Here is an 18,723-nt window from a genome sequence, read left to right on the forward strand (position 1 = left end):
TTTTATTTTTAAAAGGGGAAAGAAAGCATACAAGCTTGCCAAATTGTTGTATTAATAAACTCCTATTCAGCATCATAAAACCCAACTAATTACTTAGAGGAAATGACTTAATACTGTTTTTAGACTCAGTTAGTATTACTTGTTGAAACAAACTACGAATGCTCACATGCCCTGATCCAAAGCCTGTTTAAGTCTGCTGGGCTCAAACACTGAAGAGCAAGCAGAAGTGATATTTCATACCCTCCAAATACCTCATAAATGCTTGTGCAGGAGAATGACAGAATAGGGAGAAATATTAACCTGATGTGCTTAACTTCATTTTTATGATTAATAAAGTTTTGGTATGGCATGATTGAGGTCACAAGAAAGCCTTTTTAACTGTAGCATAGCAACTCTTACATTTATACGTTATCCTAGACAGGGATAGGAGGACAAGAAAGAGGAAAACGAGCATTAAAATCAGTCAGGACTAAGGTGAGTTTAACTTGAGGCCATCTTATGCATTCTCAGGACAAGGCACTGGAAGCAGCTTCCAAATGCAAAGTCCATAATTAAGTATAAGGCAAGTCACTTATGTGGTCATATGCATAGCTACAGGCATATTTAACAAAGGTTTTATGAACAAACAGATAAAACATACTGAAATCTTCTACAAATCAGCTTATATAACTATACCTACTCAAAAAAGTATAATTTGCTTTCTACAGTCAAGGTGTCAGGGTAGCCAGTGACCTTGGCTCAATCTGTAAGAACTGTATTAATCACCTGGTGTTTTGAAAGAAACAGGAAAGACCTTTCCTATTACAGTCATCGAGCAAAGATCAAAGAGTTAATGATGATCAAACATCACATGTTTGGAAAACGCAGGATCACTGCTAGACCCAGAACTCACACCAGTTTCATTCAGCCACAACAATTACTTTTGTCTGGGATCGTAGACAGTTCCCTTCATTTAACATGGGAGCGAGGCAGCGTGCAATAGTTACCACTAGAGCTTCAAATCTTAAGTTGCCCCTTATGGCCACCTCACAGAAACAGTTCAACTCAATAATAAAATCTTAGTGATAAAGGCGGTGCTGCGCTGTTCCTTCAATTCTACAGGTAAACAGAAGAGCATTACTGTGAACGTGGGGCTTCTATACAAGTATTTACAAGACATCTTCGCTGTCATTTAAGTGCAAGAAAAAAAAAAGTAGCCAAAAAAGCAGCCTTTCACATTTCTCTTGCAGGTCATTTCATTTACTAAATCTTGCTTCTAATTGAGGAACAAACGTAAAAGCACAAAGTTAAGGGGAGAACACATTTTTAAAGACAAACTGATGTTGGAGACTACAAAAATCTATACTTAATTACTCTGCAAAAGGTTGAGTACTTTTAAAGTAAGTGGCTGCTTTTAAAAAAGCCACTTCAGTTTTAACAGCTGTTAAATATTGTGAAGAATTTTCGTGGAGGTAGTGGTATAAAAGTATTACTCTTATCCATCACGAGCTTATTCCCACGGCTTCCCTGGCATAGTCATACTGTGTTAATACAACTGAAAATCTTATTGGAAAATAAAGCAGGCAAGATTTTGACAGTAGGGGATATTCTGTTGATTTAGATTTTTTTTCATCCCCTTCACACCCAATTTTCATAGATCTTTTGACAGCATAGTTCACGTTGCACAAACATTTTAATAGCACAATTTACAAGCATTGCTAAATTTGTGAGAACAATATCCTTAACGACTCTTTGCACTGAAGATTTTTGGGTTTCCGAACCACAGTCCAGGTTTCACTGATCTTGAATTTACTCCTGGTACTCAGGTACCCATTTCTTGTTAGCGAGTACTGATCTGTCTTCAGTGCAAACAACGAGCCAAGCTATCTTTCAAATCTCATCCCTAAATCACTTCTGAAAATGTGACTTTGGCCATGGTCATACATTAACTTGGCAAGCAGATGCATCAGCTGCCAGCATCACTGTACTTGACTGCTTAATGCTGCCTCTGCCAGCAACACCATTTCTGTAGCTTTGCCAGATGAAGGGTGTGCATGAGAACACTCCAGTTTACCTTGGACTTAATCAGTTGAGTAAACTACGAGTAAATGCCTTAAAGAGTCAAAACATCATTAAGTCACAAAGTCCAGAAGTAAACCACATGAGGAGTACTTTCTTTGCCCTTCCTAGACGGGCAGAAAAAGTGTTTTGAATTACACGTCCCTTCCTCAAATGCACAGAAAATCTGATGTTGCATACAGTAAAAACTCTAGTTATGTATTTTTTTTTTTTCAGCTAGTCATAGAAGCTTTTTAGATTCTGAAGTTTAAGGAATCGTTAACAAAAAGCATTCTCTGACAACTAGTGGATCAACAACCAAAAAGTAACCTACCGCAGGTAGCGCAAAAAATGAAATTGCGAACACTGAAAAACAAGAAGCAATGGTCTTTCCAATCCAAGTCTGAGGCACTTTATCCCCATAGCCAATAGTTGTAACTGTCACCTGTGAGGAAAAATACATAGAGCATTACAGAAAGTTTTAACGCGTCAGTTTTGGTTTGCTTTTATTTCATTTTTGTTAATTTATTTTAAGGAAACATTAATTGCATTCTTAACTCTGCCAGTGACGATCTGTGTGACATTAAAGAGGCAATCCTCCACTCTTGGTTTGCTTCCTCATCCACAACGGAATGAAAGAGGTACAGGAAATTGAATTACAATAAAATACGTGTTTAAAATCTTGTGAAGTAAAACCATTAATGTAAGTCTTCATGGCTTAGTCAGCTTTAAAGCATATGAGTTTCTGGGATACGGGCTGCCTGCCCATGCCATACCCTTTCCTTAGAGGGAGGTTGCCAGCAGTTCTGAATTGCTGGTTTTCCTTATGGGCAGGAGAAGTTTGCTGAGAGAATTTCAGGGGTGTTGCAAAGAAAGACTGTATATACGCTGTAACTATGGAATACAAATGGGGTCAGACATGAAATATTCTAGAGAATAATGTTGGCATAAATAGCAGGAGAAGCCGAAAAATTTCCATACAGCAACAGATCCTTAAAACAGCCTAATGAATCACAAACTCGGACAGAACATCAAGAGCAAGAACAGATAATTTAATGCACGCATACAGGAAACATCTGTTGAGTTTGGGTTCCACTGAAGTAAAGATTACCACCATGGTGATGTAGCATAACAAGGCTTAATAAGTCATTATTTGCAGGAGCTCAAGGAAAGTATGGATCTGTTTGAAGCAGAAGGGATAAATTTGGCATCTGAGAGCAATTTAATTTCACCTATGTCACAAGCTATTCCTGAATTTGGAAATTAGAGAGATTTTTTATCAGTGACTTTGAAGAAGGCTAACCAAACCAGAACATGTGAAACACATGAAGCTCTCAAGCAGCTGAAGCACACCTCAGCTGCTGGCCGTTCAGATTTCCCTCTGAGAGCATAGGCTTCAGCTGCACAGGCCACAGAGGATGTCAGTCCCAGACAGTAACACCCACACACCATCCCTCCTGTGCCTTGCAGCCGCTCCCAGTTCACCTGTCTGCTTCACTGCACACTCCCTAGCAACTGCAGAAACGCAGGCAGCATCTCCAGGGGAGGAGAGAACAGAAGGGAAGGGCAGATTTACAGCAGTGAGATATTTCTTAATGGCGTGAAGGAATGAAGAGCTTGGGTTTGGGGAAATAGATGATCGTGACAGGTGGTTCAGAAGAAGTGTTGCCATCTGTCACTTTAATAGTCATCCATCCCTATAAAAAGATGAGACACCAGAGGGAAAATACTATATATTTATGTTTCCACCTGAGCTGTACCTGAGAAACACCTGAAGCAAGCCATCTACTCTCACTTCCCACCTTCCAAGCAATTTATCATTGTGTGTCTGTCAAATGTATGACAGTGGGACAGCTGTGGATGCTTTCAGTGGCGATACAAGTTTGTTGCAAGTTACTTATATATTAAAATGAAATAATAATGGTCTGGATAAGTTCTTAAACTGTGGCTTATTTCCAAACCTTGTTCCTATCCAACACAAGGATTAGTAAGGTAAGGTAAATACACAAGTACCTGTGGCTGTATTCTTGATATTATTGCTGAAATACCTTAATTCAAAGCCTTTGAGGGAACTGAAGGGATTATTTTATCCCGTCACCCATATAAGAGGGTCTGCGTAAAGGAAATTTTAAATTCAAATTACAATTTTCTGCTCACAAAATACTGTCTTACAAAAAGGAGCAAATTATGGCAAATGTGATGGCCTCCAGCACCACCTTACATAAAAGATTATGAGAAAAACTTTACACATCCGTGTCACTGAAAAGTATTATCAGCTATTTGATGTTACAATCTTAACGTCACATTAAAATACATACATTAAGTAGAAATGTGAAAAGAAATAGATGCTTCTAAGCTGACTAAAGCACAACAGGAAAAACTCATACAAAACTAAGAGGTATCTGTCTTTTCCTCCCTCCACTACAAACCCCATCCATTCCTTCTATTTGAAGGACCAATAATAGAATAAAAGCATTTTGTGTATTTTGTTTGGGATATATTTTCAAAAGACATTTTGGAAATAAATAGCTTGCAAATCACAACTTGTGTTTGAGTTAACAGTTTCCTCCGTCCTCATAACTAACTCATTTACAAATGCATTGTATTCCAAAATTACATTTTCTTTTTCACTAAGATATATGTTGTTGAAACCTTATATGCCAAGTTTCCACCCCAAGTGATCTTTTTTTAGTTAGATTTAAACCCCCTGAAGAGTACAATACTATTTTTAGAATTGTAAAATAGGATCACAATAACGGAAATACTGACTCAACTTCTACTCTAGCCTACTAAATACATGGGCATAATAAAACTAAATTGATACAAGAGCTCACACATTAAATTTTCATTGCAAAGCAGTATGGAAAACTAACTGTTTTAATTAGAGAAAAATCATATTTATCCACTGTTTCAGAACTTTGATCCGATGTACATCACAGGCTTCAGTGCTACAATTAATCTTGTGCTTATTATACATGCATGAGTAGTCTAAGAGAGGAAACACGAAGCAAAAAAAATTTGGACAGCAACAAAAAATACCAATCTCAGAATGTTCATCAGCACTGAATGGAGATTTTATTCAAGGCTGTCTGGGTAGAACGAGAACAAACTAAGCAGGTGCGTAAAGATGCTCTTGTGATGAAATACTGAATGCCTTGTGCTGATGTAGGTAGTTAAGCAGCTACAGAATACAAGAAAAGAATGCATGACTCAGGGGCAATAAAAAGGCAGATACCACAGGTCTGAGGAAGCAAACAGAGTAGATTAAAAAAGCCAATCACTGAAGCAAATAAGGGAATGCCATCTTTAGAAACAAAGTAATTAAGGTACTCTCTAAATTTTGCAGCACTGAAACCTCAAAATGAATTGCACTGGGTTTTTTTTGTTCCTTTTTTTGTCAACCAAATAACATACAGAATTTTCTGACCACTTAAGTACTTGTCTTGATTAAACCAAGCAATATAAGAACTCTGCAATGAACACATTAGAAGCTTTTCTACTGCTTGACATCTTATTTAGTCAACTGTATTCCTGTCAGTTGAATATAAAGTACAATCTTTCCCAGTTCCTGAAATCCACGCATAAAGTGTAAATAGATCGGATACTTATGCTTACTTTGCTATTAAGTATGCAGTCTGTATAAAGCTAAAAAAAATAACAAAACAACAATCTTTTCTAAAGCACTTAGCGCATGAAATAAGATGGAACTACACACCCAATGGCATACACAACAGAATATATTTATTTCTTAAATTTCACATCTCTGAAGTAACAGATCTTCAGTGCTGCCCAGCTATCACAGAGATCCCAGTCTCAAATGGGATTCAAGTGAAATACTGGTAAATATTAAAAGATAAATTAATTGAGCTCACCTAACATTTGCAAATTAGCTTCTGTGTGCCAAAAAAAGGGACTACAGCAGCTTTACCCAGCTTAGTGACAATACAAGACGTAAGGGGGCTTTCTGATTGCTATTTCTAGTTTATGGCTAGGTCAAGTAAGCCATATTACATCATTCCATTCACTAATTCTTGAAAATGGAATTTGATTTGAAGGTAATTAGCTTTCCCCCATACAGTTTCTACTGGGAGGTTCTGGAACAGAACCTGGAACAGCTTCTGATGGGAACTGACATTCTTGTAGGCTCCTATTCATTTCCAAAATACAGGCATCCAACCTTGGTTTTTTGTTCCTCTGTTTCACGGTCTCATTTTATTCTTCTCCATTCCTTTGTCATCCAGCTCTTGCAGTACACACACCTACAACACAGCGCACTACAAAGGCCACTGGATCCCATTCTCAGTGTTTAGCCTCACAAACAAAAGGTGTTTTCACTCGCTCTTGTAAAATAGGCTGTTGGTCCCCTTGATCACTCTGACTGTACTTTGCCAGGAGAACAAGATGTAGGACAAACTTACTGCACAAAAAACTAAGACAACTGTGCATTATTAGTTAAGGTATGGGCAAAGAGTCAGTGTTTATCTGAACAACCTTTTGTTTTCCTTCTCTTTACAAACAGCCCTACCAAAACATAAAGGTAACTAAATCAAGAAAACTGTCTGGCACAAAGACTTAGAACCTCTTAGCAATATTATTAGTCGTGTATCATAATTCCCTAAAGAACATAATAACATATACTGCAAAAGATTGGTGATGATTTTTACTTAGAGTTAACTGACAATTTTAAACCTGAATGCAGTAGTTAACCTGTAGTTATACGTGTACACAAGTAACAAAACTCACAGGAGACCCAGCAGCTTCGTGTCCTCACCTGACAATTCACTGTCAGTTGTTTGGGTTTTCACAGTACAGCAATACATGCTCTTTTGCTCTGGGACAGTGCAGACTGCACTGTCATGTGCCAGCCCTTCTCTGCTTCCTCATCAGATGAATGGGAGACAGCGGGAGGTCTGCTGGCCACCAGCAGTCAGCATGCAGAGTCAACAGGCAGCTCTGCCTACAAGATCTGCTCTCATCAGTACACCAGTGCTGAGTACAAGCATACAGAGCTCTCTAATCTACAGTTTCTGTTATCCAGACCTTGTGCAAGAGACCATTTCTGCACAAAAAGTGTCAGAAAACAAAGCAGCAAATTGAAACAGGTCATGATTTTGAAAGTGCTGGGGAAAGTTATGACCATACACAGATAGTGTCTATGGCCATAACTCAGCAAGTTCTGCATTGCTTCTGGAAATTTTGCAGCTTTTTTCTGCTCTGCACTAGTACTAGTATTACTACACCTCACAAAATACAATCATTATAATGAAAAAGGAACGGTATTATTTAGGTGTAACAAGAAAAAAATAATGCTTAAGTATATACAAAATATCCAAATATCTTAGGAGGGAACTTTGAAAACATTTCCCTACAAGGATAATTCTAGCCACGAGACTGGAAAACATAGTGAAATTAATTAGGCTTTGCTAGGGAGGAACACAGTTTTGCTTAGAAGTAAGAAAACTTATCAGTGTTCATTGAATTCATTCCTCAGTGAGAAAGCACATACTTCAGAATTCAAGGAACAGGAAACTCTTAACGAAAGCTGGTATTTGCAGACAATTGCTCAGTCCAATCCAAAGGAACGGGCATAGTGCAACATTAATGCATGGCTATATTCAATAATTGCTCCTGGCAAATAGCGTTCATGATTAAAGAGACTGCTAGCACAATCCACATAATGGCTTTCCTGAAGGATGTTTGCTCAGATGTGAAGGCTGGAAATTGTGTATCAATCAGTGGATATCAAAAGGAGTGCTCCCCTCCATCTGCCTGAGGCATGACTAATTTTAATACTTAAATGGAAGAAAAAATAAAAATTAAAAGAAAAAAAGAAAACAATACCTAAGAACAACAACAGAACAAACAACAGAAACAATGGGACAATAACATTTCCTGATGAAGTTCTTCTTTGAGAGACTTAGTAAGAACATCTTGCTGGTTTGGTTAGTTTGGTGTTTTAATTCTTGTTTTTATCGTCTTTCTTTAGGTCTTAATGACTGTATTCCTGGACATGAAGAACAATGTAACCAGACAATTCTGAATACTTGCCCTACGTAGATGAGAGATGGATCATATTACTTGTGTTTTATTTGCAACTAGTAACTTTGTCTTTTACAAGGCATACATGACAGGCTGCCATCGGCAGAATGATTTACACAATACACTCTGCATTCAAAAGCCGCAGTAATACAGACAAGTCTTTATTCCACGCGACAAGGTAACCACAGTTTTCTCCAAGAAGCCTACATGCTGCTAGCCAATAGCTACAGCCTGGAGTAGTAAGGAAAATTCAAATAAGGCCCACAATGCCATTTTACATATGGAAATAGAACAACAATATAGATTTAAAAATAACAACAATGACAATTAAGAACATGTAATTAAAAGTTACGCACCCTGTGGGCATGCCTATATTGCTTTGCTGACTATAAAAGTACCCAGTTCCAGATGGAGTTTAGTTGTGCTAACATAGACCTTTTAAATTACCTACTTTATGCTATGCTGCATGTTTTATTGCCATTACCCAAAAAACTTCTCTAGCAGCATAGACATACACTGAGCTGCTAAAAAAAAAATAATACTATAGACTGTAAAATGATGGGTGTGCGAAAACAGCATCATGTACTGTTCCTTTAGATGTATTCTCTGCTACAGAATGCAAATCAGTCCTAGGACACTTTTTGAGACGTGAGATCAGCTACGTGCCAGGGAGATCATATAACTGTGGTGGTCTTTGAGATAGGAATTGCAAATTACCTTCTGCATACCCACTCCAAAACAGATGGACAGAGGTTTTCAGTGTGCAGAATTTGTGGTGCTTTAGCCATTCTGAAAATTCTGCCTAAAACATAACCAAAACTTTTGAGAACTAACAGTTCAAGAGCTGTTTTTCTGTTTCTTTTCTGCTTTGTTTTAAATGAGTTTGAGACCCTCAGCAGGAAGAATCCATCAGATATTGGGCCAAATTTATAGTTTTTTTAATTAAAAAAATCGACCAATCAAACAAAAAAATAACAACAAAAAACAGATAGACCTAAGTTCATTTGTTTTAATAAATCCTTCCAGTATCTGCATTTAGAGCAGAACAAGCACACTAAATTCTATTTCTAATATTAAGCAAGTTGTATTAGAGACTCACTGAATACAGTATCATAGCCCAAATGGCATCCTGCAATAAATTACAACAGGGAAATAATGTGACCATAATTAAATCTGTAGATTAAACAAGTTTACTGTAATTAGAAAGAATAAATAACCGGCATATCTATTAACTGAGCAGTAACTCCCTGAAAGGAGAATATTTCAATATCCTGACAGATCTCATTGCCTCTATGGAAGGTTTTCTGTATTTCTAGAAAGCCAATCTCATCTGTCACTATTCAATTTTTAATGCTAATGCCAATGACAGCATGTGTTTTTAAATGCAGCCACATCTGCTATTGTTAATTATAGAGTCTTGTGACTCCTGTACTGAAAAATAAAAACACCGTGATGTTATGAAAGCACTGAAGAAGCTACTTGCTAGAAAGCCATCACTTCCTTGTGCTACATATCAAGTTTTCTGATTCTAGAAGGAGCTTTCTATCATGGCAAACACAGAAAAGAATTCATCAGCAGATCTTAGTAGTAACCTACACAAAATTTGTTGGATTCATACAAAAAAGGCAACCATCACTAGCCATTACAGCAAAGCAGAACCTTATGAGCAAAACTAAAGACTCATCTACACGTCAAAGTATGGGTTCACCTTAGAGATACCCATAATAGCAAGGGTATCTCTGAGCAAGACGGTAGTCAACATAGAGTAGAGGAATGCCACATAAGGACACTGAGTTGGTTCCAAAGCAATATAGTAAACTAAAAATGTCCTATGCCTAGGTTTATAAAGCATCTCAGATGCTCCTTGTTCTGGAACTAGTCCATTCCGAAGAAACAGGGAATTACTGTACCATGCTGAATCATAGATAAACATGACAACAACAAGGAAACCACCAGCCCTGACTTAACAAGGCTTATTGTATTAGAAGGTTGAACCCTACCATGAGAAATGCAAAAAAGCAAATGACTATAATAGTTTCTGTACCTTGTATGCATAACTTGATCACTTTGGATCACATAAGACTATAAACACCAAATAAAACCACAAATCGTTTATAGTATTTTCTTAATTTCACAGAATTATGAAACCAGAAAATTTATTGCAGCAATAAGAGGCCATGTCAAAGTGCTGCTCTCTCCGTGTCTGCTTGAACTACACTTCATGTCTGAGGGTGCTAACATGTGAAACTGTAATACTTACTACTCCCCACCACAGGGCATCTGCATAGCTGCCAAACTCTGTTTCTCCAGAATCATTTACAGCATCTTTTTCAGCCAAGTACACAAAATAAGAGGAAAAAATCAGGCCCAGAAATCCAATGTAGAGCGTAGTTATCAGTTCCTGCAAAAAGAATCAAAATAACATTGATTCAGTACTGCCGAGACATTTAAGTTGCACATCACTGGTGTTTTCCAAAAGAGAACTGGATCAGAAGAATGCAATTTCAGCATATAATAAACCCTGACACCAACTGTTGTTGGCTGTGCAATTTAGTAAGCATCCACTGAGCTCAATGATGAAATTTACAGAGCAGCTAATGACTCCGCTCAGCATGGGATGAGACTTACTTGTCTGTGTATGAAGACGACTGATCCCAACAGCCTCCATGTGCCACCCTGACGGTCAACATGCAGCATCCGCAAAATCTGCAGAAAACGGATGCCCCTGGAACAACATTTTTAAATGAATAAAGACGCTAAGTAGACAAGAGAAGAAACAGAGGTGGAGAGAGGAAGCCTGTATCTTCCAAAGGACCATTTTGAGATGCACAGTGTTTCATGGTAGACTTAGAAGATTGTCTCTTCTCACTCCATTCAGTCATCTTTCATCATTTGTTATAAAGACAGCACAGGCAGGTTGCACAGAAGGACAGATGTTTGTATACACGGCTGGTAAGGATAATTCAAGGATCCAGGATTTTAGATACAAACAGTGAATTGCTCTAGAAATCATTCATCAGTTTGTATTTGACCTGCTTGCAAGGATGGGAAAAAATATACAGAAACACTTAAGTAAAGCACCTTGCCTTTTAGGAATTTCATAGGCAATTTGAACTTGATAGTCCAAAAAAAAAATGCAGAATACTCTTTATACGAAAGTCACTGCAACCCTAGAGCACTGCCACAGCTGGTGCACAGAGCAAGCACAGTATACTGCCCTGGACTTTCTTACTCAGGAAAACCAAGCGGTGGTGACATTCCTGAGCATGAGGTGGATTTAGTCCATCAGGAATTCACAGCTGCTAACCCCAGGCATTCTATGAAACAGAAGCTTGAAGAGTCAGAGACACAAAGTATGAAAGACAGTTGCTTTAAGAAGAAAACGGTATTTGGGGATAACTCGTCTAGTTTGGTGGGAGAGGGTGGGCACGCCTAGATGTTCACCCCTACACCAGTCAGACATAAATCCGTTGCTAGAGCAAGAAAATTATGACCAGACAACACACTAAAAATTTTATTCTCGCTACACTTCATGGCATTACTGTCTCACACCCACACATGAATGATGATCTGCTCTGTTACTCTGTGAATGTTGGAGGAGTGACTGATTTTCATCCCCAGGGGAGGTAAACAAAGGGAGAAAAAAACCCACCTTACTCAAACAGACAGCATTATTTTCTTCTATTGCATATAATTACCTGATAGCTGAAGTTGCAAAGACTTGACCTTTAGAGCCCACACACAGAACTATCATGGAAGCAACAACTACAATTAAATCTGGAAAATAAAAGTCAGTTGAAAAAATGAGTTAGAGCTAACTTGTAATACCTTCTGCAAGGCTGTTACTAGAACCAATGCCAGTATTACTTTGAACAGGGACCCCAACTGAAGACTTTCAGTTATACCTCAAGAGATAACAGAGGTAACAGATTTTATAGTTGCAGTCACATCTGAGATGCAGTTTCACGTATATATATATGTGTGTGTGTTTATTATATATATGTACTTTCAGTATGTGCATACACACAGAGAAACTAACTAACTATCTAGATAAACAATCCTATGATTGTAACAATCCCCAGGTACAAAGTTTTGTAATTTACATTCCAAAACCTTGCAAATTGTTTATGAAAAACCACATCCTCTGGTCAACAACAAATAGCAATTCTAGGGGATGAGTAGTGGAAATAGCTGACGGAAAACAAGCTATATTGTGCTTCTATAACAATACTCCTCTCCAAAACTTGTTTTGTTTAATCTATTTATATTTTCAGTGCTTCAGGGCAACTGTCTTTATATAGCTCTCTCAGTTAAAAGTAATGAAGATTGCTTCTGGGTTATTACATTATTTACATTTCTTTCAGTGAAATTGAACACAGGACAACCATTCTAAAAAAAATATTATGAGTTATGACATGTAGAGAGTATGTGAACGTAATTTCTACGAACACTGAAGTCAGTCAGGATACCAACTACAAAGAACATCAAGCAGAGTCAGGTGTCCAGTTCCAAATGCATTCCTGAGAATCAGTTTTTAATTTAAAAGGTACACAAAGTAATTACAGTGTATCTATTGTGCTTCACCAGGCAGTGTGTGCCTCAGAGTGCAAAGTAACTCAAAATACTCAGAAGGCTTTTGGAAAAAAAGGGTTTTCGGTATCTTTAAAAGAAAAGAAGTCACAGCTATTATAAGCGTTTGGATCCCAAGGTTGCAGGAGACAGGATGATGGGTGAGACTTATTTCTGGCGCAGCTTCAGATCACTTGCGAAAAGAAAACACGCTGCTTTTCTGGAAAAACAAGCCAAACTACATTTGTTTTGAGAAGAGCGCCATGGATTTCTGAAAGGAAATTTAGATCTAAGATAATACTAATGACAAGAGCTTTCCCTTTAACTTGGCTTCAATTTCCATAGAAATTTATCTTCTCAGAACTTTGACGTACAACCGTTACTTGGTGTTTACATCAACCTTGCAAGCTGTGCATACTCACCGATGATTGAAATAGGCTTCCTAGCAAAACGAAGCCGTCCCCATATTCCAACATATTTACTGCGACATCCTGCTGACCATAGCCGAACCACATATTCTGTTCCAAAGAATACCACTAATACAATTTCCTAAAAGAAACAGAAGATGGAGAACTACATTAATTTTCTACTGTATGCTTTTCATCTTTTTTTTTTTTTCCCAGAATCTATTAGGAAATGCTGAAATAAAATGTAACATTTGGAAGGTAAAAAAAAAAGTCAACTATTCAAAAACTATCTGAAGTAACAGAAAAACTGGCAAACAAAAAAATTAAAGATTGAGAGCAAATTTTAATACTTTAATTGCACGCAGTTTGGCTCGCCTACATGTGCGTGAACTGAAAACCATTCTGTACAACTCACTTGGTCTCTCTAATTTAAACAAAAGGCTTCCTAACTGAGCCAAAGAAAACAAGCAGTCCGTATTCAGAAGATGAGTATTTTTCTAGTGAATTTCATTTCAGGAAGAGGTGTGCTTCGCGTTCCACTGACCATATCAACCACACATTTATTTATACTTTTTCAATCTTCCTTTAATCTTACATGGATGAAAGTAACATTTCTAGTACCCACTACTGACATGTCAATACTCAGGTGTGTGGAAAACACAGTAAGACATCAGGCACTCCTTCTTGTCAACAGTTAGAATTAGGAGTCTCATCCTGAAGTGCTGTGGGTGCCGAGCTGTGTGTTAACCACAGACTAACACTGAAGTACTGCTTTGGAAATCTGTACAAAGCCATAAATCTCAAAGACATCTGACATTTCTGTCGGTACACAAAGGTACAATTTTGTCATAATTGGAACTTGGTGTGCAGATAAATCTTGCTTTTCTAAAGACTGGTTGAGCGTGGTATACTCAGTATAGGTTCCTCAAACACCAAGGAGTGGCAGTACTTCCTTATTGGCAAACTTAACTATTAACTGGTCACATTCTCTATCACAGCCAACAGCAGAGACTACTAATTGGAATGGTAACAGTGGCTTGTAGCTGAAAATACTCAGTGCGTGGCATACAGAAAAAGTAAAGCAGATTAGTTACTACAGCTCTGTAGGACAACGCAGATAATGAACTGCTTATTACAGAGAGTAATTTAATATAAAAAAGAAAGAGCAGGAAGATGACATGCTGCTGAACATTTTATCCAGACTCCGCCATTTCTGCAGTGTCCAACTACTGTTTTTCATGAGATAAAATTAGCTTAAAGTATGACTTAAAGTTGTAGCTATGATTTTAATCTTTAGTCAACACCAATGAAAGTCATATAATTGGCTTCAAAGATGGACAGGGCATTGCCCTGAACAGTCAGTAAAATAATCAGCCTGTAAACAGTAAGAAGAGGGGAAGAATTTGTTATGCATTAATGTCACTATATTATTTTTGCGGCTCCAAAACTCCAGTCTTCCGATGGCAACACTTCCAAAAAGCTAGGAGAAACCTTGCCAGGACTCTCCTCCTCAGTTTTGAAAATCTCATTATGTCTGCATGACGTCAGGTGCAGAAGAAGAACATCACAGTCAGTTATATTGTATTCCAATTACATTTTCAACATATAATGAAATTGTTCAGACTGTTGGCTGTAATGAATATAAAGCTCAGACCCTCTGACCCAGCTCTCTTGTACAGCTTGGTGCTGAAAGGATCCATCAGAACCCTTCACTTCAAGTAATTTGGAATATTATTAAATCTTCTTTTCAATAAAATAAAGCCATATTTAAAGTCATAAATCTAAAGAAACAGTCTCTGTAGCAGACGCTTTAAGGAAAGATTGTGTCTTATGAGAGAAGCCTCAAACACAACAAAATTCTCCATGGTCCAGTGTCACTTCATGTCGTTGAAGAACCTGCACCAAATGACAAAGTTAAAAGCGCTGCTTTCTGTGAGGTTCCATTAAACTGTTACTGCAAAACAAACTACCAGAGGCCGTCTTCGCTGATCAGGTGACTGCATTCATTTCTGGGACATTTTCAATAAATTCTAATATTTAAGAACATTTCAGTCTGCAGAAAACTAATGCATCTTCTTTCATCAGTACTAAGAAAGAAAATCCCTCAACAAAAGACAATAGCAACTGAGCAAAGAGCAAGAAGTGCCCTTCATTCAAAATAATTAATTGGAGGAAGGGAAGTATGGCCTCACATCATATGCATTAGCCATTAGCACAGACAATACTCTTCAGATAACCCCGAAAAGCAGGTTACAAAAAAAAAAAAAGAAATGTAGTAGAAAAAGACAAAAAAAAGACAAACCCACAGGAAAGATTATGTTTTAGCACAATAAAACAACAGTCTGCTCTCTAACCAGAAACCGCGGGCTTGTCAGTATCGCAGTTTCATTCATTTTGATAGCAAGAAGGTAAAAACTGAAAGCCTGGATTGTGCTTTAAAGAAGCATGTATTCTCTGCATAGGAAATTTGCATCAGAGCTGTGTGTGTATGTTTTTTAAGGCCCCTCCATGGTTCGTTGGCTAACAGGAACATTGGCAAGTATGCAAATGTGAGCTGTTCCAAAGACAATGCAACAGACATGCAGTCAATGGTTACTGTCATCCAGTTCTTTGCATGACACGCAGACAAGCTTAGAGAACATTGATTGTTCTATAGACTCCAGTGACTGGAGGGAACGACCAGTCGGCTTACACCAAGACACATTTTTCACTCCTGACGTTTTGATAAAGGCTTATTGACCTAAATGAGACCCGAGTTATTCAGGGAACATCAGGGGTGAAAGTGCACAAGCTGTTCTTCATGGTCATGCACAAAACCTCCAGGTATCCATTAGCAACTGGCAAATTCCCCCTCCCCTGCCCGTGGCTGTGTGACAGACAAAAGTGTTTTTAATACCTTGCATTGCATAAGTCTAATAAGTAATCCCTCAGGGGCAGAGAAGCCTGATGAATTTCTTGTCAGTACACATTTATATTAGTGGCCAGAAACTTGCAGACAACAAAAAAAACAGATTAGAAAATCATGCTTTACTGAATTACTAAATAGGAAAACGTCCTATTTTTCCCATATAGCAGATTAATGTGAAAAGTAGCATTAACTTTGAAGGACAGCAACCTGATCCTTAGTTCATTTATGCAGGTGGTAATTAGGGTTAGTTCAATTTACTGGGATAGTTACGCTGGCATAGAGTAGTAGAGTCTCACACCTGCATATCTCAGCAAATCTGAGTCACGCTACAGATGAATTTGGACTACTGTTTCTTAGACACTTTGTCCTACCTGCCCATTTTACACATAGCTACCGCGTGCACCATATAAATGTTTTGGTGCGTCTCACCATCGGCTAGAATGAAACACTGCCTCAGGAAGACTCAGAATAAAAATGATACAGGGAAATGGAAGAATAAAGCACTGAGCGGACAAAGAGGATGTAAAGAAAGTGAAATAAGAAACAAAGCAGCATTCAGCGCAAGGGAAAAATTAAAATACAGATAAAACTGCAGAACACGGGTGGGGGTGGAGCTCAGCAGATGAGTTTTCTTGCTTAAACTTACACGTGCACAAGAACTGCACTGTGCAGAAACACTCAACCCTTTGCAGCTTAATTCTGATCTTCTTTCTACAAGTTGAAAGCAGAAGCATCTTACTGAGATTTAAAAAAGTTTATTACACCAACATGACAAAATGAGCTCTCTGAGGTATGGAAGTCATGTACCTTCACACTGCGGACACATAGGAGTCCTCTTGCATAAGACACTTTTTTTTTTTTTAAAGCACACTCACTAGTGCCATCCCTGCTGCTCAGCCCAGACACAGCTTCATTACTTTGCCGCCACATCATCCCAACACAGGCAAATACCAATTAACCCCGGAAAGGGAGGCAGACCAGATGAATATGAGATACACATGCAGGCAGCTGTTACTGAAGAACTCTGTCAGTGTCAGTAACTCTGCACCTGTAAACAACTGACCATATATAAATTCACACCACTTTTAGCTATGAGGAACAGCCCTCGTACAGGACAAGCAGGCAGGACTGGTGTAACAAGTCAACAAGCATTTTCGTTTTTCAGGGTGAAACTAAACAGACTGCCAGGTGGCCAACTACCACATATCAGACCAAAACATTTCTCCTAATGGCCAGTGAAGGAATTTGAGTTCTCCTTGGTGCCTTGGGACAGCGGTGAACTTAGCGCAGGGAATTCATTTCAGAAAACTCATGATAGATTTTCAGTGCATGTCACTACTTGCTTTCACAGTTTTGGCATGGAAATACAAGTGCCTTTGGATTGATCAGTTACTACACAAATAACTTTAGGAACCGCTTCAAACATAAATAATGTCAGCCTGAGAAAGGTATGACAATTAGCTTGCTAAAGTACACCTCAGCATTTTCCAAAGGATCTTAAGCCAGATCGACAAGAACACAGAACCCTGCAAAACATACACACGCTATCCATCATTAAAGCTTGCAACTCCACAGTTTCCATGGAAGGGAAGGACTCAGAGAACAGATTTAATGGAAAGCAGCCACTGTAGGTAAGGACAGCTTAACCCTTATCTTGATGAATTTCAGTATACTACTAGGCAAAAAAGAAACAAGAAAGTCCTTTCCATCAAAAAACAATGGAAAAAAAAACTTATGAAGAGAATTGTAGCTGAATTGAAAAAGAAATCAGATTTTTTCAGCTGCGCAGCAAGAGATTCAGACCTATTAAAAGACATGCTTTGTTTCAAACAGGCAAGGCTGTTTGTGAACTGACGCTATAGCAGCTATTTAAAAGATAAGGAAATTGTCTCTGGAGGCTGAGAAAATGTTTACCTGGAAGAGCATATATTCTGAGGTCCAGTCTGTAGGCCTCAAAGGTGTACCTGATCATGAAGCGTCACAGAAGTTCATGCAGCCACTTGATGTGGGAAGACTAGATAAGGTCATCTGAAACCTATCATGAACAAGAAGGCCTTTACTCCAAGGGGTCTACAGAACTTTTTCCAGCAATGTCCACAAAACCATGAGAGGTAAAATCCATGTTTCTGGTAGCCAACTTGAATATTAGCATTCTGAAGAAAAGCAAGGCCTGAAGACTCTGGAGAACCTGTTCTTCCAACTGAACTGTAATCAATTAGTCATTCTGATACATACAGAAATAACATCCTATCAAGCTGCTACAGTTTGGAACTACTGTTAGTGAACTCACAATGTTAAAAAGTAAAGCACTATACTTCTTGTGGTTATATTCAATGAAAAGCATATTTTTGCATATTTTTTCCAAGAAATTATCTCAGTCATGTTGGCCTTTAAAAATTTCCTGCCATCCCCCAAGCTTTACTGAGGACGTGACTCCTGCTGATTTCTATCACGGGTTCCATTATCCTTGTTGGAGAGGTCAACCACATTATTCCCATGCCTCTTTCAAATCTGGCTTCCTTGAGATTCTAGCTTCAAGTATGATAAAATTTCCATGAATTCCTTTAAACAAAGGAATAAGTTCTCCCACAGTGTTACAGACATTACACGCCAACCAGCACACCTCAGCTATAAGATTCCTGTGGCTAAATTTGCAATGATAACTATTGCTAAGACAAGGTAACAGAAGCTCTCTGCTAAGCTGGTGTGCCAGCTTTAAAGTGGAATAGTAACCTCCTCTCAAACTGCAGCTTTGTTCACAGG

The 18,723-nt window shown here is 38.2% G+C and overlaps 1 protein-coding gene across 2 annotated transcripts in view; it reads right to left on the bottom strand.

Annotated features, from left to right (window-relative positions):
• The window catches only part of KCNQ1 (potassium voltage-gated channel subfamily Q member 1), a 330,702-nt gene that overhangs the window by 233,679 nt on the left and 78,300 nt on the right, over window positions 1-18,723 (bottom strand). For both annotated transcript variants that reach the window (XM_021402549.1, XM_021402550.1), the window contains exons 3-7: window positions 13,068-13,194; window positions 11,775-11,853; window positions 10,705-10,801; window positions 10,337-10,477; window positions 2,372-2,482 (exon numbers count right to left, since the gene is read on the bottom strand). In XM_021402549.1, the coding sequence (XP_021258224.1) occupies window positions 2,372-2,482; window positions 10,337-10,477; window positions 10,705-10,801; window positions 11,775-11,853; window positions 13,068-13,194 (555 nt within the window). The remainder of the gene's footprint in view (window positions 1-2,371; window positions 2,483-10,336; window positions 10,478-10,704; window positions 10,802-11,774; window positions 11,854-13,067; window positions 13,195-18,723) is intronic.

The sequence above is a fragment of the Numida meleagris genome, chromosome 6 (assembly GCF_002078875.1).
Source record: "Numida meleagris isolate 19003 breed g44 Domestic line chromosome 6, NumMel1.0, whole genome shotgun sequence".
NCBI lineage: Eukaryota > Metazoa > Chordata > Aves > Galliformes > Numididae > Numida > Numida meleagris.